This window comes from Elephas maximus, chromosome 9 (assembly GCF_024166365.1).
Source record: "Elephas maximus indicus isolate mEleMax1 chromosome 9, mEleMax1 primary haplotype, whole genome shotgun sequence".
Lineage (NCBI taxonomy): Eukaryota > Metazoa > Chordata > Mammalia > Proboscidea > Elephantidae > Elephas > Elephas maximus.
In genome coordinates, this window is record NC_064827.1 from 45347566 (window position 1) to 45373018 (window position 25453).

The 25453-nt window shown below is 43.1% G+C and overlaps 1 protein-coding gene across 4 annotated transcripts in view; it reads right to left on the reverse strand.

The window, feature by feature from the left end:
• The window catches only part of RNF38 (ring finger protein 38), a 172264-nt gene extending 152475 nt beyond the window's left edge, over window positions 1–19789 (reverse strand). For 3 of the 4 annotated variants that reach the window (XM_049896479.1, XM_049896478.1, XM_049896477.1), the window contains exon 1: window positions 19491–19789. In XM_049896479.1, the coding sequence (XP_049752436.1) occupies window positions 19491–19743 (253 nt within the window). In that variant the 5' untranslated portion in view covers window positions 19744–19789. The remainder of the gene's footprint in view (window positions 1–19490) is intronic. The other variant, XM_049896483.1, reaches the window with a different exon arrangement.
• Between the last annotated feature and the right edge of the window lie 5664 nt (window positions 19790–25453).

Below are 25453 nucleotides of genomic sequence, written 5' to 3' on the forward strand. Positions count from 1 at the left end.
TTAAAAAATGAGATAAAAATCAAAAGACACATTGCATTGGGCAAATCTGCTAGAAAAGACCTCTTCAAAGTGTTGAAAATCAGAGATGTCACCTTGAAGATTAGGGTGCACCTGACCCAAGCCATGGTATTTTCAATCGCATCATATGCATGTAAAATCTGGAGAATAAGGAAGACAGAAGAAGAACTGACACCTTTGAATTGTCGTGTTGGCAAAGAATATTGAATATACCACGGACTGCCAAAGGAACGAACAAATCTGTCTTGGAAGAAGTACAACCAGAATACTCCTTAGAAGCAAGGATGGTGAGGCTACGTCTCACATGCATTGGACACATTATCAGAAGGGATCAGTCCCTGGAGAAGGATATTATGCTTGGTAAAGTAGACGTCAGCGAAGAAAAGGAAAACCCTCAATGAGATGGATTGACACGACGGCTGCAACAATGGGCTCAAGCATAACAACAATTGTGAGGATGGCACACAACCGGGCAGTGTTTCATTTTGTTGTACATAGGGTCACTATGAGCCGGAACCAACTTGACAGCACCTAACAAACAATGTAGGTGTTTATATACTTTACTGTTTTTGTTTCTCTAGAAAACCCAGCCTAAAACATTTGATATAGAGAGTGGTTCTAGAGAATCAAAATTGTAAGGATGAGTTTTCTAAATTGGTTCTTAAGTCTTGTTAAAGATGTTGATGACTCTGCTTCCAGTAGTAAAGAGAACACTGCTAAACCATGGCATGAGGTGGCAATAGAAATACACAAAATATCACTACCAATAGATCAGGTATTGGTGAAAGGCAAGGCTCTGAATGACTGCATGTTTGATACCTTTCTATAATTTTGTCCTAATGAGAAGTATAAAGAAGCTGGCTGGCTGGTCCTACTTTTGCTAAACAAAATGATGAAAAGAAAGAAAGGTGAGCTCTGGGCTTCAGAGTCAAAGCTCAAGTGTCTCATAAACGACCTCAAAGTTTCCACCTGTGTCTTGATGGAAAGCCTTATTTCTTGTAGTAACAGAGCTGATACTACCAAAAACCAAACCCAGAGTCTTAATGTAAGAGTGGCCAAATTACAACACCAACTCAATTCCCAACCTCGAGTGGTTTCTGAAGTTAAAGTGAGGGCGTTAATTGGGAAGAAATGGGATCCTGAAACTTGGGATGGGGACCTCATACCACCAAGAAACAAGAGCCAGGGTGAACGTGTCCTTTGGTCCTGGGGTCCCTGCACTGAGAAGCTCCTGGATTACGGAAGGATTGATGACAATGACCTTCTCCCAGAGCCAAAAGAGAAAGACTTTCCCTGGAGCTGGCACCCTGAATTTGGACTTCTAGCTTCCTAGACTGTGAGAGAATAAATCTGTTTGTTAGAGCCATCCACTTGTAGTATTTCTGTTACGGCAGCACTAGATTAACTAAGACACACTCCACAGCCAGAAACTGAAAAGAGGAGAAGAAGACATGATGGGGCATCCCTAAGGTACAGGGCTATCATAGTTACCTAGTGCTTCTATAACAGAAATACCAAAAGTGGATGGCTTTAACAAACAGAAATTTAATTTCTCATAGTTTAGGAAGCTACAAGTCCAAATTCAGGGCGCTAGCTCTAAGGGAAGGCTCTGTCAGTTCTGGAGGAAGGTCTTTGCCTCTTCAGCTTCTGCTTCCTGGTTCCTTGGAGATCTCCACGCGTCTAGGCACCTATCTTACCCCCTCCTCCTCTGCTCACTTGTTTAATCTCTTTTATATCTCAAAAGAGACTGACTCAAGATACACCCTACACTAATCCTGCCTCGTTAACATAAGAAGACAACCCATCCCCAAATGGGATTATTAACCACAGGCATAGAAATTAGGATTTACAACACATATTTTGGGGGGGATATGATTCAATCCATAACAAGGGCCTTTCAGCATCTGTGAACTAGCAAAAACCCTCTCTGCAATTACTATGTATCTCAACTAGTACCACTGCCTCTTATGGCAGTTTAAGTTTACAAATCTCTCTTAAGGTATTAACTCCTTTTATTTGTCTAAAAAGAAAACTCTCTGTCAAGCACCAGGGATGGGGGAATGACCTCATTTTGGTATTTTGAGAATGGTTTTATAAACTTTGATCACAAATCCTTAGTCTTTTCCAGGGCTGAAGAATTCCTTTATATTTAACACATTAGAAGCGTGTGTGGGGTGTGTGTGTGTGTGTGTGTATGTGTACACTCCAGCACACAGAGACCATATAAAACATTAACTATAATTATTATAATGCTTACCAAAAAGTCCTTCTTTTCTTCCACCACCACCAAATACTATTGTTTTCTTTAGAGGCTTGTGGATTTTAGAAAATTTCATTTTCATCTTCTGTTACCATGTACAATGCTATAAACCTCCAACAGTTTCAACTGATTTTAGAGTTTCCAAAAGAAAATGGAGAAAAGACTATATTATAATTATTTAGTCAGGAAATCTGTGAACACAAGACTCTCCATAGTGATTAGGAACATCAGCACAAATGCTCTCTTTTACACTTATGCGTTTTTAGGTTACTGCTATCACCACTTTAGGGGAAAATTTTAACTTAAAAGCAAAAACAAAAGTTTTTTTTAACTTGAAAGGCAAAAAGAAAATTAAATCTATTTGCCGAAACATGAAAACCATACTCATGGCCAAAACCCATGCTTCCAATTAGAGATTCAAATGAAACAGAAAAACACTTTTTCTTATGTTTTCTTAAGATCATGATCAGTGCCTATAAGATGATGTCCAGTACTAAAAACAGTCATGACCAATAAATACACTCTAAGTTCCAACTCTCTCATTTACTGGCACAGAACAATTGCTTAATGTAAGCACGCAGAGTTAATTACCCAAATGCCTTCTTTATGACTAGCAAACAAAGACAGTAGGGATTATTAAAAATACTTGGGGTGGGGGGGAGTCAATGTATTTTTTTTTTAACACAGTGTTACCAGTTTGCAAAACTGAAGGTTTACTTTCCTACAGTAAATGACTACGGGAAAGCAGAGACCACCCTGATCCAAAGTTTAAGCAGCCAAACAGGAAATTCAGAGGCTGGAATAAAACGAGCTTTTATCTATACTAAGTCAAGCTATTATACACATGCATACTGGAGTAAGTAACAGTGATAACAAAGTGTGTGCGTGTTTGTTCAAACGCGTCCATGTGCGTGTGTATGTGCATGCGCGCAAGTACCTGCTCCAACCCCCACCCCAAGAACAGAGAAACAAGGTTGATTCTGAGAGTGAAGTAATCAAAGCACAGCGATAGGAAACAGGCTTTTCCTAGGCCAGGAATACTTAACTGAACTGGAAGCAGCAACCAGCTTTATCAGTGGTATTAGCACATAAAAGAAACAAAGGGGCAGCTGAAGGTGGCAACCAGCAAAGAGAAACAGGCTCTGAGACACAAACTTCCATCATGAAACAGCTCTGTCCAGAAAACAGACAGGGAATGGCGGGCACAAACATTCTGAATACTGGAGGCGTTCACTGCTAAAACGAACAGATTTTTCATCAAGCCTCCCCATTACTCAGATGATATTCTCATAAGACAAGCCACCTGCTTTTGCTCCAATACCATTCTATGCCTACGTACTGAGTAGCTAGAACACACCAGGCACTATACTAGGTGCTAGGTACATGATGGTGAAAACAAAAGACAGGGCATCTCCTCATGCTGCTTGCAGTCTAGTGGAGAAAACAAGTGTTTACAAAAGAAGTGGGGAAAAATAAAGCAGGACAGGGGCTCCATACCCTTTCACGTCTTTTGTTCTCAATCCAGACCCCTCCCTCTCAGAAGGAAGTACTTTAGGATAACAACATCTCAAAGTTTTATTAGGAGAGGTGGCCAAAATAAGAGATGTCCGTCTGTCCTGTGGCTGTTCAATTTTTAACAATATGATGATCCAAAAACACCTTACTAGATGAAGCCGGGAACAGATACACCCCAGACTTGAACACAAGTTGTCAAGGGTCTTCCTAAGCCTTGGGCAAAAGGAAGGTTATCAGGATAGAAAGGGAAGGGGTATAGAAAAGTGAAGTAAGACCAAAGGAGAATGAGCTTCTGGGAACTCATCCAAGGCAACCTCACCTACTGCAAATGACGAATTATTTGTACCCACTTCTGAATCCTCCCCCCCCTTTCTCTGTGGTCAGTTACAATCAAAACCAAACTATTCTGCTAATGGACAGGCTCACCTGTCCTTCCAGACCTAGACAGGGAAATGTCTGGGTCACATATGTAAACCCACACACGAGTAACTGCAAATTGTGGTAAGGGCTATGGAGGAAAAAACTGGGTGCAATGAGACAGCAAAGAGATAGAACCTCCTTTAGATTGGATAGTCAAGGAAGGCCCCAAAGGAAGGGACATTTAACTGAGAGCTCATGGATAAGTGAGAGCTGAGCACTCAAAGAGCAGAGTGTGCACTCTAAGCAGAGAAAAAAGCCTGTAAGAAGGCCCCTGAAATGAAAAGCTGGCTAAGTTCAAGTGCAAAAGAAAGACACTGAATGGTTTTAAGTAGGCATGTGACCCATTCTTTTAAAAGCTCTGTGCTGGTATGCAGAGAGAAGACAGGGGAAAGGCCAGAGAAGAAGTACAAAGACCAGCTGAAAGGCTGTTGTGGTAGTTCAGAGGCAGGGACAGTATGGCTTCAATGCAAAGATGTGGAAAGATACAAGATACATTTTAGAGGTGCACTGGAAAAGACCTGGTGAAGGGTGTGTGTGTGAAAGCAGAGGTGAGAAAAACAAAGGTGCCAAAACGACTCCTATGTTTCCTTATTTGGGCATCAGGGTGCCATCTTTTGCTCAAAAAAAAAAAAAAAAGCTTGGCTGGATAATAGTTTCAGTTTTGGACATATAAATTATGAGCTCCCTGTAAAACATAAATTTGGGAACTGTCAGCAGATAAATGATATTTAAATCCTTAGGAACAAATGACAGATATAATACAGAAGGAAAATACAGAAAAGAGACAAGGGCACAAATTGGGGGGGAAGAGAAGGGGCTAACAAAAAGTATACACAATACATGTAGAAATGTGTTGGAGCAGACTCAAAAAAAACTTAACAATAAAAGTAGATACTTGGATTGAACCGCATCTGACAAAAACACTTGTCTGTTCTGAGAAAAGCTATTAATAAGTAAGAGTATTCTCTTGTTTGGTTTCAGTCCCACAGTCAACCCCACAACTAACAGTAAAGCACCTGAGGCAGCCTCATTTAGACTCACGTCAGGTATACATTTTTCTGGCTGTTATAATGTACCTAATGCATTAAGAAAGAAAAATAACAGGAAAACATTAAAAAGGTGTCTAAATTAGCAATACCTAAATTAGCCAATGATGAAGTTGTCCAACTGGAAAACCTAACAAAAATCAATGAAAAATTATTAAAAACAAAAAGCACAAAAAATAGGCAGATTATAAAATGCCATACGCAAAAAAAATCAACAAGTGGGAAGAAATCATGTTAACAGATGAAAAGACTCAATACTGCAAATAAATCAATTATTTCCAACTTAATAAATTTAATGTATTTCCAATCCACCTATCAATGAGATTTTTGCAGGAATTCTGAAACAAACTTTTTTAAAAACTGCATCTGGAAGGAAAACCGCATGATGAAAGCCTAAAGTCTTTTTCAAAATAACTACAACTATAAAACTACAATAAGTAAAATGTCTAACACTGGTGCAGGACAAGAGACAGAACACAGGGTCCAGGAACAGATAAGTGTATTATTGGGAATTCAGTATATGATTGAAAGTGTCATGCTAAATGTATAAGGAACCCGTTAAATTAACTATGGGACATCAATATCAAATACACTGGAATATGGTATAGCTATTAAGAAGAACGAGAGACCCTGGGTAGAGCAAGCAGTCTGCAATTGGCTGCTAACTGACAGGTCAGCAGGTCAGACCCTCCCAGCATCTCTGTGGAAGAAAGACCTGAAGATTTGCTTCCATAAAGACGATTGTTGTTGTTGTTTTTCTGACTCATAGTGTTGCCATGTAACAGAGTAGAACTCCCCACACGGTTTTCTTGGCCATAATCTTTACAGAAGCAGATCACCAGGTCCTTCTCCTGAGGAACCACAGGGTTGGTTCAAACTACCAACCTTCTGGTTAGCAGCCAAGCACTTATCCTCAAGGAAATCCTATGCTGAAGTTCTACGCTGTAACATGAGGTCTCCATGAGTCGGAGGCAACTAACAATTAAGAAGAATAAGGTAGATTATTTATACTAATGTAGAAAGGGCACAATATAGTATAAAGTAAGAAGAGTTACAGAATGGGAACACAATATCATCCCTTATTGTTAAATTATATATATGTGTGTGTGTATATATATATATATATATACACATTTGACAGTCATGCTATGTATAGAAAATGTCTCTAAGGAGACACACACCAAAATGGTACCCATCACTACCATTGGGCTATAGGATTATAGTGAAGAGAGGAATAAGAATAGTCTATCACACAGGGTCCCACCAGTAAAGAGACAGCAAACTCAAATTAGGATAATCTCAGGAGGATTTATTTATAAAAAGACTAATTACAAAGGGGGAGGAGGCCCAACAGAAATCTAACCAGGGGACAGAACAAGGAACCAGGACCAGCAACAGAACTATTATCATTCATAGGCTTCAAAGGATGGCAGGAGACAGAGAACCAGAACCCAGCAGACTGTCAAGTGCTGCAGGCCACCCTGAGAGCTGAGGAGATAAACAATGTGCTTCAATCTCCTCTAAAAGGTGAACCCCACAGGAAGTCAGAGGGTCTTGCAGCTCTTTACGAGGCAGAGAGCAGGGAAGAAAAGGGTGGAGGATGGATCTGGAGAGGTAAATGGAAGATCTCTGGCCCAGGGTTCTTTTAACTTTTTATAAGATTAATTACAAAGTAAAAATACAACTTCCTCATTTAAAATTAAAACCTTATATAAAAACCCACTGCCATCAAGTCGATTCCGACTCATAGCGACCAAGGCCTTAAACCTTTACCGAAGCAGACTACCACATCTTTCTCCCATGGAGCACGCTGGTGGGTTCAAACTGCCAACCTTTCAATTAGTAGCCAAGCGCTTAACCACTACACCACCCTGCGTAATCATGGATCCTTCTTCTCTTCAAAAGTAATCATCTTTATCATCCATTTGGCGGTGTTTATTGCTGACTTTTTTCTCGATAGGGACACATAAACCAAAAAACCAAACACAGTGCTGTCGAGTGGATTCCCACTCATAGTGACCCTATAGGACAGAGTAGAACTGCCCCACAGAGTTTCCAAGGAGTGCCTGGCGGATTCAAACTGCCAACCCTTGCAGCCGTAGCACTTAACCACTACACCACCAGGGTTTCCATACATACCACAATAATATAAATAGGATTATTTTGTGAGGTTCTATTTGTTTTGTTTAACACGCATAGTATTATTACTTTATAACTTTCTGCAACCTTTTTTTTTTTTAACCATTTTCAGTTCAGTTAGAAAATAATGCTCAAGACGCCAAGATGGTAGTTTGTTCCTCCACAGGGTCAATTATACTTTACCTCTGTGGTTCCCCCAACTAGGTGCATTAGCATCACTTTGGAATTTGTTAAAAATGCAAATTCTCAGGCCCCACCATAGACCTACTGAAGCAGAAGCTCAGGAGATGAGACCCAGCAATCTGTTTTAACAGCCCCCCACATGATTCTCATGCATGCTCAAGGTTGAGAACCACTACTGTACTTCTTGGCCACGCAAAACATGCTCCAGCATCACGTGAGCCCTTGCTAGAAATCTGCATTTTAACAAGATCCCCAGGTGATGCATACGTAAATTAAAGCATGAGCACTGCTGGTCTACCTCAGAGCCATAGACCATAACCCCAATCCAATATTGCCCCGCATAGTGTCTGTGAATGGCTTCTGGGGATGGCAAGGGGGGAGGCCAGGAGAAAGCGAAGTGGTTTTTTATCTCTTCGAATTTGAATCTATCACTCTTGTGGGAAAAACATCAGCATTGCACACCCCAGTGAGAGATGTCAGCAGTGTTATCTTTATGCATGACAGACAGCGCATAACTACTGTTAAACCACCCTGGAAATTTATTTCTCATAGGTGTCACTGCTATATCATAAAGTTATCATTTTTCCTTTAACATAAGTAAACTTCAATTTTAACCCCAGGCATAACAAAATTACACAAGGTTAGCTAACCTTTGTCTGTATCGCTAATATTGTAGCGGGAATCCAATATTTTAAAACAAACCTCGGCATATATACCTTCTCTGTTCTAACAAGGACACTCTGCCGACAACTATAAGGGTATCTATTCTTCCACCTCTGTGCCGCTGCCCCCACCTCCACAGAGCTGGGGGAGAGGGACTTCCTGCAGCCTCCCTCCAAGGCTCCGAGATTTTATTTCAAAACCTGCACCCTAAGGCCCTGCCTCTGCCTCCCCCTTGGAGTCCCTCTTTTTCCTCCAGTGAGTGCCAGGTCTGTCCTAGCGCAAACACATTGATTCTCTCAGGAAATATGCCAGGTGAGCTGCGTACACATTCATGCCTGAGAATCACACAGCCTCAGTGCTCAATCCAGCCTAACACAACGATCTGCCTTTTTTCAGGCACTTCCAGTTTCATTTCTGGCTTCTACCAGGCTTCCGCCCGCCCCAGTGCAACACAGCCCCACTCTCTCAGCTTCCCTCATCCAGGAAGTAGTATGGTCGGTTCAGTGGGGCCCATACCCAATTTGACTTGTCTCTCCATTCTGAAACAGTCATGGAATTACAATTTCTAAAGCCTCCCTTCAGTATGGTAACTTTTTCTTCCATAGAAACAAGGGTTTTTTTTAATCAAGCCTTAAAATAAATGTGGGCCTTAAGTTGTTAATTCTATAGCATCAGAAAAATTAATAGAACTATTTTATCAAACAATTTTACCTCAAAAGGAAGCATGTTAACATCTTATATGTACTACAAAAAGATTTTGGTATGGTAAAACTAATTTGACTTCTTCCCCTGCCCCCTTTTAAAATTTCTCCAACATAGCTCCAGAATCAATTATTTATATTTAAAATCACTACTTCCATCAAATGAGACAGAACTCATTTTTTTTTTAAATGTTGTTCCCCACAAGTTAGTCTCAAAATATGTATTATCCAAACATTCTAGGGAAACCCTGGTGGTGTAGTGGTTAAGTGCTACTGCTGTTAACCAAAGGGTCAGCAGTTCAAATCTGCCAGGCGCTCCTTGGGAACTCTATGGGTCAGTTCAACTCTGTCCTATAGGGTCGCTATGAGTCGGAATCAACGGCACTGGGTTCGGTTTTTTTAAAAAAAAAAAAAAAAACATTCTAGAGTCAAATTCTAACTTTACTTTTGATCCCAACACGGAAATTAATAACTTCATGAGTTGTACATAAATTCATTTTAAGACGTCAAATCTTTGACTTGTTGCCCTTGATAATTTTGGGGGGTCTTTTTAAGGACATAATAGTAGTTTTTATTTAAAGTTGAAGCTCAAATAGATCATCATTGAATAATAATTTCTAACTGTTTTCAACAATATATACACATATCTTCAATAGAAAAGTTGGATAATTCATTAGGTCACAAGAGGTCATAACTCATTTTTACTATACAGCAAAGACAGCAAACAATAATGTCTTCCATATCTACCCCCAAATATAACTCTAGATATATTCTGAGGCTAAGGTTCTTAAACTAGTAAATGGGTGGAAATTCCTCAGTTACTACCTGGATTAGTCAAACTTTTTATCCTGCCTGTAGAGAATGAATGTTTTCCTCCTACAAATTAATTCCATATTTAGTTTTTGCTTACCAAACTAAGTGCTGAGTTTGTTCAGGCTATCTATAAAGTGAGATGCAGTATAACGTGACGGTTAAAAACACAGACTCTGGAACTGTACTGCCTGGGTTCATATCCCAACTAACACAGGCTGTGGCATCTTCATCAAATTATTTAACCTCTTTGTGCTCCAGTTTCTTCATCTGCACAATAACAAAGACAATAATCACATCTACCTTAGAGAATTATAGTGAGAATTAAACGAGTTAATCCATGTAAAGCACTTAGTACAGCGCCTGGCACAAAATAAGCACACAGTAAGTGACCACTATTGTCTAGATCTTGAAGAATAAGTAGGATTTCAAAAAGCAACTGAAGGAGGACAGGCATTCCAAACCAAAGTAAGATCTAAGGGAAAGAACAGAGGTGAAAAGTGGTACACATATGGGCAACTGAGTGTTCTGTTTCCCTGGAGAATAATATTCATGAAGAAGAATAACAGAAATTGGAATAATGAAGACCTAATTATGCTGGCCTTGAGTAACAAATCAAAAAATACGGCTTTTACTTAGAAACTAGCCACTTAAGACTTTTTATCTGATTAGATCCATGCTTCACCAAGGTAAATTAACAAGGTGATATACTGTTACTATTAATACAATTTTGATATTCTCTGTCCTCTTACTAAGAGTTTGCAATCCCCAAAAATTTATTTGTTCTGTTAACATACTGTCAGAATCTACTGCTGAGCTGCTGCATACCTGACTTTTCTCTGAACTCCTCACTGTGCCTGGTACATGCTGTGGTTGTAGCTGCTGAATCTACCGGAACCCCATACGACAGAGTAGAAGAGGGTGTAATTTTCACCGGAGCAGATTACCAAGTCTCTTCTCCCATGGAGCTGCTGGTGGATTCTAACCATTAGCCTTTCAGTCAGCAGCCAAGTGCTTAACCACTGTGCCATCAGAACTTGGGACAGATAATAGACAGTTAATAAATGTTTACCAAATCATTATTTTAGACACCGCATGGACACCAGAGAGCAGTGAGATAGACGTCAAACCAAACCGACCCACTGCCATGAAGTTGATTCCAAATCATAGTGACTCCATAGGACAGAGTAAAACTGCCCCAAAGGGTTTCCAAGGCCTAAATCTTCACAGAAGCAGACTGCCACATCTCTCTCCTGTGGAGGCGCTAGCAGGTTCGAACCACCAACCTTCTGGTCAGCAGCTAAGTGCTATAACCACTGCACCACCAGGGCTCCCTAAGATAGACACAGTCAGGGGTTAATCCCTAAAGGAAATACATACAGTAAAACCTGAGAAAGCTGGAACCTCTGAAGGTAAAAATCTGTTAGAGAAGGAAAACTCAAACATTTTCCACTAAAACAAGCAATAGAAAAGTGGTAAGACTGCACCTGTCAAAGGCGGAAAACTTGTGAGACTTCGAAAAACCAGGCAGTCCCATTGAGTTCTGGCTCTCACAGGTTTCGCTGCATTGTAATGAAGCCAGTAAAGCAGCCCAATAATATTTTACTTTTAAGCTAAAATATAAGTCACTGCTGATCAACATACTTAACTAAAACACTGGGAAAATTCAACTTCATTTTTCATTAAAAGCAGATAAAATGGATCCTTGTGTATTTTTAAACCTCATAGACATTAACTGCCATATTAGTACAAAGGATTTCAAAGGATTATTTGGGTATTATCATTTTAATGGACAACCCATCAGTCTTATGTGGAAAAAGATTTAAGGCAGATTTTCTCAAACCAGGACAAAATCAGGTTAGGCAGTAAGAATAAAGGTCCAGCTCCTGACTTGACTCCAACAAATAATTAAAGGAAGGACTAGCTTACAGAAGCTGGAGGTTTCCCTGGATTACACACTATCTACACACTATCTTCCTGGCTGCTTCACTCACCACAGATGTCAGTGTTAATTACAGCAACAAAAAGGGCCCTTTCCCCTCACCCAGAGTAAGGACTACTGGAGTTCACTATCCTAAAGCCTAAAGGATAGTGATCTTCTCAATCGATGGTTTGGTTCGTTTCTTAAAATTAAGCAAAAAAAAAACCATAGTTTGTTTGGGATACTGTTAGGAGTAATACAGTAATGGTTAACTGTGTTATTACTAAGCTTTTACTCAGATTGCCAACAGAGCTTAAGCACATATCCACAAATGGTTTTTTTTTTTTTTTTTCGGGAGTGGCAGTGAGAGAGCAATCAGCTTCCAAAAAATGTTAGTGCTTAATTTTAGAGATGTTAAACAAGTAAAAAAATTTTAAAACACAGATTAGGAGGAGCAGCCCCCAGGTAGTAAATTATTTGGCTTTCTTGGGTAATCAATCATTCTGGTAACAGAAACATAAAGCAAAGTAGACCCAGATTTCTATATACTTTCTTCTAAAGTACTTTTCAGCTACAATTTCAGACTTAAAAAAGGAGAAAAGAAAAGAAGAGTTCCAGGCTCAGTATTAGAATTGAAAACTTTGAAAAAGTACTCATCTAAACACTTTCCTGTCAGCGTTACCAATAACGCTCCATTATCCACTTTTGGTACTGTCTCCAGATGATTTTTAATTCCCGCCTGACTTTTCCCTACCAACAAGTACTTGGATACCATCTTTACCCTGCCTGCCCCCATTACTTGGTTGTGTTCAGGGAATTATAATTACAGTGATCCCGCCTTTAGAACATCCTCAGAGCACAAAGCCTCTTTGTATGATGGCAGGGAGAGGCTCCTTCCAGGCTCCATGGCAAAGAGCAGTGGCAACAGAGGCAGCTATAGATGAAGAGGAACCGAACTGCTAAGGTGGTCTTCAGTTCTGGCTCAACACTGTCTGTGAGGTTTTACTTGTGGGTACCCAGTCAGAGTTCTGCACAGCCTGCACCCCATCCCATGCAGGGGTGGGGGGACGGAAGAGGCGAAGCCTGTCATAGAGATGTGCACAGTTACCAACAAGCCCAGAAGACAGGGAGCAAAAGGAAGCAAGAAAAAATGGAAAGAAAGCAGTAACTGTCCTGTGCTGTTCTCCACACCTCAAAGAATGAAGTTTCTGACAAGGAAGGGTAGATGCTCCCATACGTACTGAGACTGCTTATATCAGTTGCCATTAAGTCAATTCCGACTCACGGTGACCCCTTAGGTGTGGAGTAGAACTGCTCCATAGGGTTTTCAAGGCTGTGACCTTTCAAAAGCAGATCAACAGGCCTGTCTTCCTTCCAAGGTGCCTCTGGGTCGGTTCAAACTGCCAGCCTTTTGGCTAGTAGTCCGGCACTTAACCGTTTGTGCCACCCAGGGACTCCATGTATTGGGGAGCAAATAAAAATCTACAAAGGAAGCCAAATTCATAAAAAAGATTTTTAAAAATAGAGCCTAAACACAAAATGAAAAATACTTTTTTGTTAATTATGAGAGTCCCAACTCTTCTCCATCTGCAAAAATGATTATGAAAGGAAAACTCGTCTTACTTTAAGCCCACCCTACTTCAGTTTAGTCTTCAAAACTGCTTACTTTCTAGCTCTGTGACAATAAAGCAGCCTTCAGCTGGGTATCAGCAAGCACCATCTGTAGACACTGAAATCAAAGGTGCTGAAGCAGAACAGATAGAGACAGGTAACTTTTCTCTGACTCAAGGAACATCCCAAAAGCACTACAAAAAGTCCAACTGCTTAACTGCTTGCTACTCTCTCTTCTGTGTATATATTTCTTCCTCTAACCACTTCTTCCCTGTTTTTCTTTCAACAAAGTCAAATGATCATATATATCAAAACTCACAATCTTCATTCCCTTCTTTCCACACATATTTTATCACTAAAGCAGAAAATACAGTCTATATCATGATCTGAGGGAACTACTGATAAACCCTAGTATAATTTCGTCATTCACCTCCTCCACCGCCCAACACCACTCAAGGTAACTGTTCTAAGCAGTCCCATAATGACATTAATATCCATTTAAGCAGAGCAGGACAGAAGCTGAAACTGGTCCAGGTAAGGGCTATCAGTGAGAACTGCTGATTCTTTTTGTGCGGACATAAGATCATTCTTGTTAAACATTTCTAGTTTTATTTGCATGCATTTTCTTCAAAGGAAAATTCCTTCAGGCAAAAGCACAATGGAATTCTATCCATCACCCTCAATCATGCTTAAAAATAATAATAAAGATGACAACAGAAGCCACTTCAAATGTACCTCTCCCTTGAGCCTGCAGAATAGCACTCTTCCATGACAACTGTTCTGAAAAACACACAGCCATTATTTGCAAAAGCAAATAATTTGCAAAAGAAGTCCAGTCTTGTCCTTGGTTGGGCACTCCACTCCTCTCTCTCCAAGGGAAAAATGAAACAGCAGGAAGCATAAACAACCACTTAATGTAAAATATAAATCGGTAAATATTTTCAAAATTGGCTAAAAAGCCTCAGGTTTTAAGAAACTCACTAATGCTAGTGTAGGGGGAATAGGAAGAGAAAAGTAACACTGCATCCCCCCCGCAAAGTAAGCACTGTAAGAATACAAGAGCAAACGTGGCACCGAGCTACTTTCTCTCCTTCACTTACCAGATGCTTGTCTTTTTAATGATTTCTCTCTCATTCTTTCCATAAATAATGGTTTTCTCTAGAGAGTTTATTCTGTATTTACTTCTCCAATCCCACAACCAATTTTGCATTTTTAAGCTGCTGCTCTTTGGTTCAGCTGAGCATGATAGGAAGTTCACATGGAGAACACTATTCAGAGCCCCAGGCCCCAGCACCAAGTCATCGATGAGTATGGATGGCACAGTTACAGCTGGGACAACAGTTCCAAAGGTGCAAGGTCAGGGCTAGTTCATGCAGCACCTTAGTGAGAATCAGAAGTGCCCTCTCTGAGAGGACACAGCTTCACACCAGGTGCTCATCTTGGTGAGTGGAATACAGAATGGATTCCACCCCTACTTGCCATCTGAAACAGGCATCTTTGTGCTGGGCCTAATCTGTACAACCCTACACAGCAGACCTGCAAATGTATACCTGGGGCAACACTGCACAGCCACAGCGGTTTCCAGAAAGAATCACACCAAAGACAAACAGGCATTTCACAAATTTCATTACCAGAAAGCCTCATGCTTGTTGATATAAATTCATTTCTAAACACCTTAGAATAAGAACAAAAAGGGTCTAGCAGAGAAGGAAGACTAGCAAATTTGGGAGAAACTACACTCCTCCATCTTGTTGTTTACTGAAGTCCCTAAGCTTTGATCACAGGTTCAAATAACTGAAATTCAAATGCATGTCATAAGCTAAAGAACACTACAACAGAATCACTGTCATCTGCAGAGGGATAAAACACCTTTCTGTTAAGCAACACATGGCCATATCCATTTACTTTTTTTTGTTGGCTGGGGTGCCATGGATCGCTTTTATATTGGCCTTCCTTATTATGGTCTTGTAACTCCCACCAAATGACTGGGTGGGCCTATGCAAATAACGTGCTTGTGGCCCACCAAGAGGACTGGACAGCTTGCTAACAATGCAAATAAGGTGCATGGCACCCTTGGGGGGTGGGACCATGCAAATAAGGTATATGGAATCCTAAAAAGGGGATTGGTCAATTTTTCCATCCTGCTAGACTTAAAATGAGCCATCCCAGAGACAGAAAGGAGGGGCCTCACTACCACTAAGAAGAGACGGGAGCGGAGTGTATTTTTTGGACCGAGTCCTGCACTGAACTTCCTAGGCACAGGAGACAGAGAGAGAGCACTGTTAACACCGGAGATGGTGCAAGATGGCAAGAAGCAACAGCAGAGAAATGGGGCAGCAGATCCAGGAGACCAGCCGCTGGTACCGTGAGCTACTCAGCCCTCTGGGCAAGGTGATTACAGTGGGTGTGCCAATCCACAGAGCAAGAGAGCTGAGTGCTTCTGGGCAGGAGGCTTCCTGGCAGAACAGTAGAGGCTGGGCTCAGGGGCCAAGAGGCCCATGGCCAAAGAGAAGACCGCCTGCAGGCATGGCCGAGAAGAAGTTGTGCTGATTGAAGAACTCTATCTTGAGTTGTTCCTGATTCCGAACTGTAACCTATTACTTCCCTAACAAACCCCACAACTTTGAGTATGGTCTGTGGGTGCCTACTGAAACAAATTATTGAACCCAGCAGAGAAGTAGAGGAAGCCTGCCGTGGGAGGGATGGCTGGTGTCAGAATTGGTAAAAAGACTGGAGAGAAGTGGTATGTCTGACCTTTGCCTCATAGGAATCAGCCTTGGACAGGTGATCTTGATTCTCCTTCCCCTTTGTGAAGTTAGAGGAGGTAAGACCCCTGCACCACCATTTTTACAGTGGTTTACTTTTTCCAAATTTGCTCTTCTGCTTCTCTGCTAGACCCTTTTAACTCCAGGCCTAACTATAAAACCACATATAGTGACACATGTGGTTAAAGTCTGTAAAACCTGATAAATACTCCTGGTGGGTGGTGGGACCCTTGGTAACCAGCATGAAACTAAGACAAATTGACAACTCAGATTAAGAATGGCTAGCTTAACACTCAATGAGGTCTAACCCTATCATTCTTTTATGCTTCACAAAAGCGCCGAGTATCACATGAGTCCCCACCACTCCCAGTCACCCAGGTGGAGCAGCAGAGGGCAGCCTAAGGTAGGGCCTGAGGACTAGGCTGGCGCAGAGCTGCAAACCCCAAGTCAGAAGGGGCCTAAGGCAGTGGAGTTCAAACTTGAGTAGGCATCAGAATCAAGTAGAGAGCTTTTTCAGAATCAGATTGCTGGGTGCCTCCCTACCCAGAACCCAGTGCCTCCCTAGACCTGACAAATCAGAATGTCCTAGAACACCTATCTTTGACAAAGCTCAAAACTGCTGACCTAGGTCCATTAGAAAGTTTAGAAAGACTGAGAAATCCTCCATGCCTATTAGCAGTTTCAAAATAAAAGTCATTCATTGCTGGTGTGTATTTTGTTATGTATATTCTCACCACAACTAAAAAAAAAAAAAGTCATCCATAGCAAACTAGGCTTAGCAGGTCAGAAAGGGTGAGAAAAGGATCACTAGTCTGCGTGCCTGCCAGGCTGTGTTGGGCTGGGGCCTGTAGCTGTAGTTTCATTATTATGAGACAAAAACCCTGTGCTCTATAAAAAAGAAATTTTTTTTTATGTGAGATATATTTAAAACATTAAAAAAAAAATTAGAATAACATAAGGAATATCTCTGTACCTGACATTAGCAAATCTTACTTGCAATTACTGTATCTGACTCAGATTTTTTAAGTAATAGATTATTACAGGTATGATGGAAGCCCTCAGTGTACCCCTGTCCAATCCATTTCTCCCCATCTCTTCCCAGAGATAATCACTACTCTGTATTTGGTGTTAGTTGTTTTTATGCATGTTTTTATACTATTACTGCACATGTATATAGCCACAAACAATACTATTTTGCACGTTTTCACACTTTATACAAACGGAAACATTTTTTATGAATTCTCCCGGGACTTGCTTCCCCCTCCCCATATCATGTTTTGTTTGTGAGATTCATACATTTTGATGCTTGCAGCTATAAGCCATAGTTTGTTCATTTTTTCACAATGCTATAACATTTAATTGTGTGACTATCTTACAATTTATGTATCCATTGCCCTGTTGGTGGACATCTAAGCATCAATGAACTTTCTTCTACTTATTTTCTTGGATGAGTGTGCAAAGATTTCTTAGGGTATATACTCAAAAACAGGGAGGGAAGGATGAATATGTTTACCCACCTTCAACTAGACATCACTACGCTACTCTCCAAAGCCGTTGTCTCAATTTACATCCCCAGCAACGGTATATAAAAGTTTATTTTCCCATGACCTTACTAACACGGGGTTATCACAGCATTTAATTTCTGTCAATCTGATGGTTATGAAATGGTATCTCACTGTTGTTCCAATTTGCATTTCCTTGATTATAAGTCCTTGGCAAGTACATTTTCTTTCATGTGTGTTGTGTGTGCACAAGAGAGAAATGTTTCTTACAGTTTTTTAGAAAAATCTAACCCATTTTGTCTGTAACAGGGCAGATCTTCCCAAAGCATTGGGCCAGCAGTCACCACAGCTGGAAAGCTGAGGTGCAAGAGGGCAGCAAGAAAACACCTGATTTAAACAATGAATTATCTTGGACAAAGGGCCCTAATTAATGCATTTGCTAATTAGTCTTTCCCTTCCCTCTTTTGTCAAGCTTTACTTCCAAGACAATACTAGACACTTTGGGCCTATAGTCTCAAAACAGGAGAGAATGAAGAGGAGGGGTGTTAAAGCCAGAACGTTTCTATAAAAGTATGACAACTGCCCTTACTCAAATTGAAGTGACTTCACACCAATCCAGATTACTCAACTTGTAAGACACATCCACCTTTAACAGACTCCTTTCAAAGGCATCACAACGGCTGGCTCCCTCCTTCACTGAAACATCCCAATCTTTTTCTCTAGACTAGACATTGTCCCCTCCCTTCAGCACTCCTTTCATCTCCCTCCCCCCACAATGACTGAATACCCTCTCCTTTTTCCACATTCTACAGTTTGTATCTTCCAGCCCCACACAACCGTCTTCATTGCCTATTACACGTTGCTCTAGAACTGTAAGTCCTCTGCTCCTTCCCCTTCCAAAATGCATCCACAGTAAAAAGCCACCTAATCACCCACCCCAAATAGAAACGGAAATCCCATGCATTACATGCCAAGCAGGCGGGTGACTTGCCCCAATCCTCCTAGCTAGCTTCCTTCCCCTTCACGCCTGGGAAAACTGTTCTTTCTCTGGGGGTTCTATAAGTGTGGTAGGTCCAGACCACCTGGAAAAGCCTCATACGGGCTTCTGTGACATAAATGCCTTTAGGAGAGCCATGTGTACTTTTGGCATGGACAAAATTCGGGCCATTATGTGAAAAGGACACATTACTGGCCTCTCCACAAAAGCAGGCAGGCCTCTCTCCCATTAATTCCAGAGGAATTGGTTTAGTCCGCGCGGCGGTGGGGAAGGCGGGCCTGGCGGAGACCAAACGGTCTCCACGACAAGAAGTTTCCGAAGCTCTGCCCCACTCACTCAAGCTCTCCCTCTCCACGAAAGCACACCCCTTTCCGGGGTCTCTCCCTCTGCAGCTCTCCAACTCGGCTCCCCAAGGCACCACCAAGCTCCCCAAACGGCCCCCGGCTCCTCCCTCCCACCCCGCAATCCCAAAAAGGCTTGGGTGGGTGTGCCTGGGACCAGGCAGGGCCTAGCTCCCCTTCTTCCCGGATCAATCTCTCTCGGTTCTCGGAGCCTGGGGGATCTGCATCCTCCCAGACTCCTCTGCTTGGGATGGCCCTGGGTCTCAGCCAGGCTCCAACTCTCACCGTCTAGTGACCTTGGGCAAGTCACTTCCCCCTCTAAGCCTCAGTTTCCTCCTCCGCCTAGCGGAGACCTAGAGAAGTCCTGCCCTGCCCACCCTGGGGGAGGGGGCTGCCCAGAGGGTGGTAAGCGCTTTGTGAGCCGCCGGCCGCGGCAGAGACGCAGGGCTCACGGGGGCTCCGGGGCCGGACAAAGCTGACCTGGACAACGCTCCACCCCCTCCGCGGGGCTGGGCGCCGGGACCACACGCCCGCGGGTTCCCCACCCCGGAGGCCAGCCCACGCCCCTCCCCGCCTGGCCCGCTCCCGGACCCCGTACCTGCTCCCGGCGCTCGGCCGCAGGCGCCGCCACCCTGGGCGGCCGCCCGAAGAGGCCCGTGTCCCGGAGGGCTGAGGCGGCCGGCAGCGGCGGGCTCGAGTCGAGGCGGCGGCGGTGGGGGGCGCGGGCGGCGCGGGGGCCCGAGCTCGGCGGGGCCCGGCCTGGGAGACGACGACTGGGGCTGGAAGTGCGCGGCGGCGGCAGCTGCTGAGGCGGCGGCGGCGGCGACCGCGGCGGCAGCGCTTCCGCTCATGGCGGGGCCGCGGGCAGCGGCTCCGGCTGCGACTCGACTCCGGCGCGGCGGGCGCTGGCTGGGCCCCGGCCGGTGGCGGCAGCGACGGCGACGGAGGCGGCTCCCGGAGGGGGAGGAGGCGGAGCCGGGAAGCGGCGGCGGCGGCGGAGGGGGCGGGGACGCGAAGGGGGCGGGGACTCCGCGCCGCAGCCGCCAATGGGTGGCGGGCTCCTCAGCCGCGGCTGCCGGGCTGGGCGGGCGGCGCCGTGGGGCATCCTCGGCTGCGGCCGCTCGCCCAGGCAGGGAGAACGCGGGCGGGCCGCCCGCGGGGAGAGCCTGGCTCCAGGGCCGCCCCGCCCCCGGCCCGCCCCTGGGGCGCGGCGAGGGCCTCCCGGGCCAGGCCTCGCGCGGCGCAGGCCAGGGCTCTGCCTGGGACTCCGCTGCGCGGCCGCCTCCGGCGCCGGTGTTTGCACCCGCGACTTTACCGTGGGCCCTTCCCGGGTGCCTCCTGCTCGCCGGCACGCCCGCCCGCCCGCCCGCCTGCCTATCTCCCTTTCCATCGGTTTTGCTGCCTCGTCCTCCCTGCTTCTCTCCCCACTCTATGGCCGCAACCTTCTCTCCCTCTCTTGGCTGTTTCCTCAAAGTTTTTCCCTTTTAGCTACTTATGAAAGAAACTCTTGCCTTCCCTTCACAGGCCGTGTTTCAGTGACAAATCAGTCCTCGCGCATCCGGAGAGGCAGAAACGAGAGAGAGCTACTGCCTTGAGTCCTAAAGACCCATAATGAACGGGGACCAGCTCGGCCTGTCTCCCCTTTTCCTGGTTTTTCGTTTTTCTTTCCCACTTGTAAATACGCTTGTTATAAGACTTACAGGAAACCATACAACCCAGCTGGGCCTAATCTCAGAAGAGGGCGAGGCTGTGAAATGAGGAAAGGCTTTTGAGCTGTGCTGACAGTTTTCCTATGAGGGAAGAATTCTGCGGATTGATGAACCCGTGACCACTCTCCTCTCCTTGGATGTGATGTTGATCACCGAAACCACTTCCTTTCCTCATTTTTCTCTGATTCTCATATAAAAGCAGCAGAGGATCAAAATAAACGCAGGCAATTGCTATGGCTGCCTGTAAGTACAGACATGTCGGTTGGGGTGCAGCTAGGTAGACTATTTCGATAAACTGCTGTCCTCAGCCTTTCCCCACATGCAGCCACCAACTGGGGACTGAGTACATCTTTCATGCACACGCACACAAGTTGAGAAGGCACAGTGCTGGGCCCTATGAAATAGATGCATAGGTGAATCTTTGAAAACAGACATTTCAAATCCCACCCAGCCACTTACTAACATGATGGTTCATTAACAGTCATCAGCAATGCTAAACAGTGGGGGGACGAAGACAAAGATATAGTTCAGGACTTCACAGCGTTTACAGTCTCCTTAGAGGACACTGATACATTCCTAAAACCCATTGCCACCAAGTCTACTCCGACTCAAAGCAACCCCATACAACAGAGTAGAATTGCCCTATAGGGTTTCCAGGAGTGGCTGGTGGATTTGAACTGCCGACCTGGTTGAGTGGCCTGAGCTCTTAACTAGTTAAGAACTAAAGGATGAGCAGCAGGTTGGGGAAAAGTGGATTGGGAAGACATTAAGATCATATTAAGACCAAAGGACTCAGGATTTCCTGGATATTTGGTTTGGGCAACCAGCTGATGGTGGTGCCATTCCTGAAGAGAGGGATCACAAGGGAAGGAGCAAAGAACTATGACCCTGGTTAAGTTGGTTTCTTTCTGGGCCCTCACTCTCCTCCACAGAAGGCAGGAAGTCAGAATCACCAATATACAATTGCTAATGTCCTTCAAAAACTGAGTTCCAAAGATCTGCAAAGGAAAAATAAGATAGCCAAATTGCCCATTTCATTTTTAAGCTCAGTATAATGTCTGCTACTTGTATTTATCTCCTATTTTGGCTGGCACATTTGGGGGAGTAGGGGAGGAGAATATAAGAAAATACTGAAAGAGCTATTTCATGAAAAACTGTCAGACAGTGATTAACTTCTAATGGTATGTAAACTCAAAAGGGCAGCAAGACAGCTACATCGCAGGATAACACTGTGCAGCCTTAGCAACTGAACGACTCCAGTGCATCACCAGTGGAAAGGCCAAAGCACCTGTCATACAAAGTGAAACCCAATGAAAATAACTGCCTAAAGAAGGCAGTGAAAATAGCAACACCAAATGGGAGGACTGGAGCAGGAGAGAATGAACTAATCCACCAATACCATATAACCATACTTGTTCACAAGCACGTTGTCAACACGTGAGACATCTCTGAGGTTTTCCTGAAACACGGATGCATGTTGCAGGATGTGGGTGAGGGTCAAAGAACACTTGACCATTTCTCTCACTATTAAAGTACTAATAAAGGGCTGACTTTGACTACACAAAGCTGTTTGACTGTGTGGGTCATAACAAATTATGGATGACACTGCGAAGAATGGGAATGCCAGAACACCTAATTGTGCTCTTGAGGAACCTGCACATAGACCAGGAGGCAGTCACTCCAACAGAACAAGGGGATATTGTGTGGTTTAAAGTCAGGAAAGGTGTGCATCAGGGTTGTATCCTTTCACCATACCTATTCAATCTGTATGCTAAACAAATAATCAGGATTGGAGAAAGACACATTAACAACCTGCCTTATGCAAACGACACACCTCCTGGCTGAAAGTGAGGAGGACTTCAAGCAGTTACTGATGAAGATCAAAGACTGCAGCCTTCAGTATGGATTACACCTCAACATAAAGGAAACAAAAATCATCACAACTGGACCAATAAGCAACATCATGAAAAATGAGGAAAAGATTGAAGTTGTTAAGGATTTCATTTTACTGGGATCCACAATCAACAGCCATAGAAGCAGCAGTCAAGAAATCAAAAGACGCGTTGCACTGGGTAAATCTGCTGCAAAGGACCTCCTCAAAGTGTTGTAGAACAAAGATGTCACCTTGAAGACTAAGGTGCATCTGACCCAAGCCATGGTATTTTCAATCGCCTCATATGCATGCAAAAGCTAGAAAATGTATAAGAAAGACTGGAGAAGAATTGATGCATTTTAATTATGGTGTTGGCAAGAATATTGAATATACCATGGACTGCCAGAAAAACAAACAAATCTGTCTTGGAAGAAGTACAGCCAGGATGCTCCTTAGAAACAAGAATGGTAAGACTTCATCTCGTGTAGCTTTGTACATTATCGGGAGGGACCAGTCTCTGGAGAAGGGCATCATGCCTGGTAAAGTGGAGAGTCATCAAAAAAGAGGAAGAACTTCAAAGAGATGGATTGACACAGTGGCTGTGAAAATAGACTCACGTATAGCAAAGATTGTGAGGGTGGCACAGGACCGGGCAGTGTTTTGTTCTGTCGTACATGGGGTCACTATAAATCAGAACTGACCTGATGGCACCTAACAACAACAACAAAGTTCTGATACATGCCACATCATGGATCAACCTTGAAAACATTATATTGAGTGAAGGAAGTCAATCACAAAAAGAGAAATATTGTAAGATCTCACTCTTATGAAATATCTAGAATAGGCAAATATATACAGATCAAAGTTTATTAGTGGTTACCAGGGGTGGGAGGGAAACCTTGGTGGCACAGTAGTTAAGAGTTATAGCTGCTAACCAAAAGGTTGACAGTTTGAATCCACCAGGGGCTCCTTGGAAACTCTATGGGGCAGTTGTATTCTGTCCTATAGGGCCGCTATGAATCAGAATTGACTCTACAGCAAGAGGTAGGGGCTGGAGGGAGGGAGAAATGGGGAGTAATTGTTTAAGAAGCATTGAGTTTCTCTTCATGGTGATAGAAAATTTGGCAGTGAATATTGGTGATGATTGCACAACACGATTAACATAATTGATGTCACTAAATAGTACACAAGAAAAATGTTAAATTAGCAAATGTTGTGGTACATATATATGTACATATGTTATATATATATAACGATAATCATATAAAATAATCTGGTCTGTTACTAACTGCTGTATGGTACTCCATCCAACACGTTTTGCCTAAGGACTTCTTGTAGTTAAGAACACTCAGATTGCCTCCAACTGCCCACAACCAAAACCAAAGGTGCCATAAATACCTTCATACAGGACCCTTATGAGAATTTCTTTGGGTTATATATTCAGTAATAGAATTGGATATTTTATAGTTGTTTTTCTTTTATATAGTTTTCATTTTTTTATTTCATATATATGTAGTTGTTCTTAGATGCCATTGAGTCAGTTCCGACTCATACTGACCCTACGTACAACAGAATGAAACACTGCCCAGTCCAGCGCCATCCTCACAATCATTGTTATGCCTAAACCCATTGTTGCACCACTGTGTCAATCCATCTCATTGAGGGTCTTCCTCTTTTTCACTGACCCTCTACTAAGCGTAATGTCCTTCTCCAGGGACTGATCCCTCCTGACAACATGTCCAAAGTATGTGAGACATAGTCTCGCCATCCTTGCTTCTAAGGAGCATCCTGGTTGTACTTCTTCCAAGACAGATTTGTTCATTTTTTGGCAGTGCATGGTATATTCAATATTCTTCGCCAATACCACAATCCAAAGGCGTCAATTCTTCTTTACTCTTCCTTATTCATTGCCCAGCTTTTACGCACATATGACACGATTGAAAACACCATGGCTTGGGTCAAGTGCACCTCAGTCTTCAAGGTGATATCTTTGCTTTTCAACACTTTAAAGAGGTCTTTTGCAGCCGATTTGCCCAATGCAATGCGTCTTTTGATTTCTTGACTGCTGCTTCCATAGGTGTTGATTGTGGATCCAAGTAAAACGAAATCCTTGACAACTTTAATCTTTTCCTCATTTTTCATAATGTTGCTTATTGGTCGAGTTGTAAGGATTTTTGTCTTCTTTATGTTGAGGTGTGATCCATACGGAAGGCTGTGGTCTTTGATCTTCATCAATAAGTGCTTCAAGTTATCTTTCCTTTCAGCAGGTAAGGTTGTGCCATCTGCATATGCAGGTTGTTATTGAGTCTTCCTCCAATCCTGAAGCCCCATTCTTCTTCATATTGTCCAGCTTCACAGATTATTTTTTCAACATAAAGACTGAATAGGTATGGTGAAAGGATACCACCTTGACGACACCTTTCCTGACTTTAAACCACGCAATATCCCCTTGTTCTGTTCAAAAAACTATCCCTTGATCTGTTTACAGGTTCCTCATGAGCACAACTAAGTGTCCTGGAATTCCCATTCTTCGCAATGTTATTCATAATTTGTTATGATCCATACAGTCAAATGCCTTTGGATAGTCAATAAAACACAGGTAAACATCCTTCTGGTATTCTCTGCTTTCAGCCAGGATCCATCTGACATCAGCAATGATATCTGTGGTTCTGCATCCTTTTCTGAATCCAGCTTGAATTTCTGGCAGTTTCCTGTCGATGTACTGCTACAGCAGCTTTTGAATGATCTTCAACAAAATTTTACTTGTGTGTGATATTAATGACATTATAAAATAATTTTTGTATTAGGTGCAATCACCTTTCTTGGGAATAGGCATAAATGTGAATCTCTTCCAATTGGTTTGCCAGGTAGCGGTCTTCCAAATTTCTTGGCATAGACGACCGAGCACTTCCAGCGCTGCGTTCATTCATTGAAACATCTCAATTGGTATTCCGTCAATTCCTGAAGACCTGTTTTTCA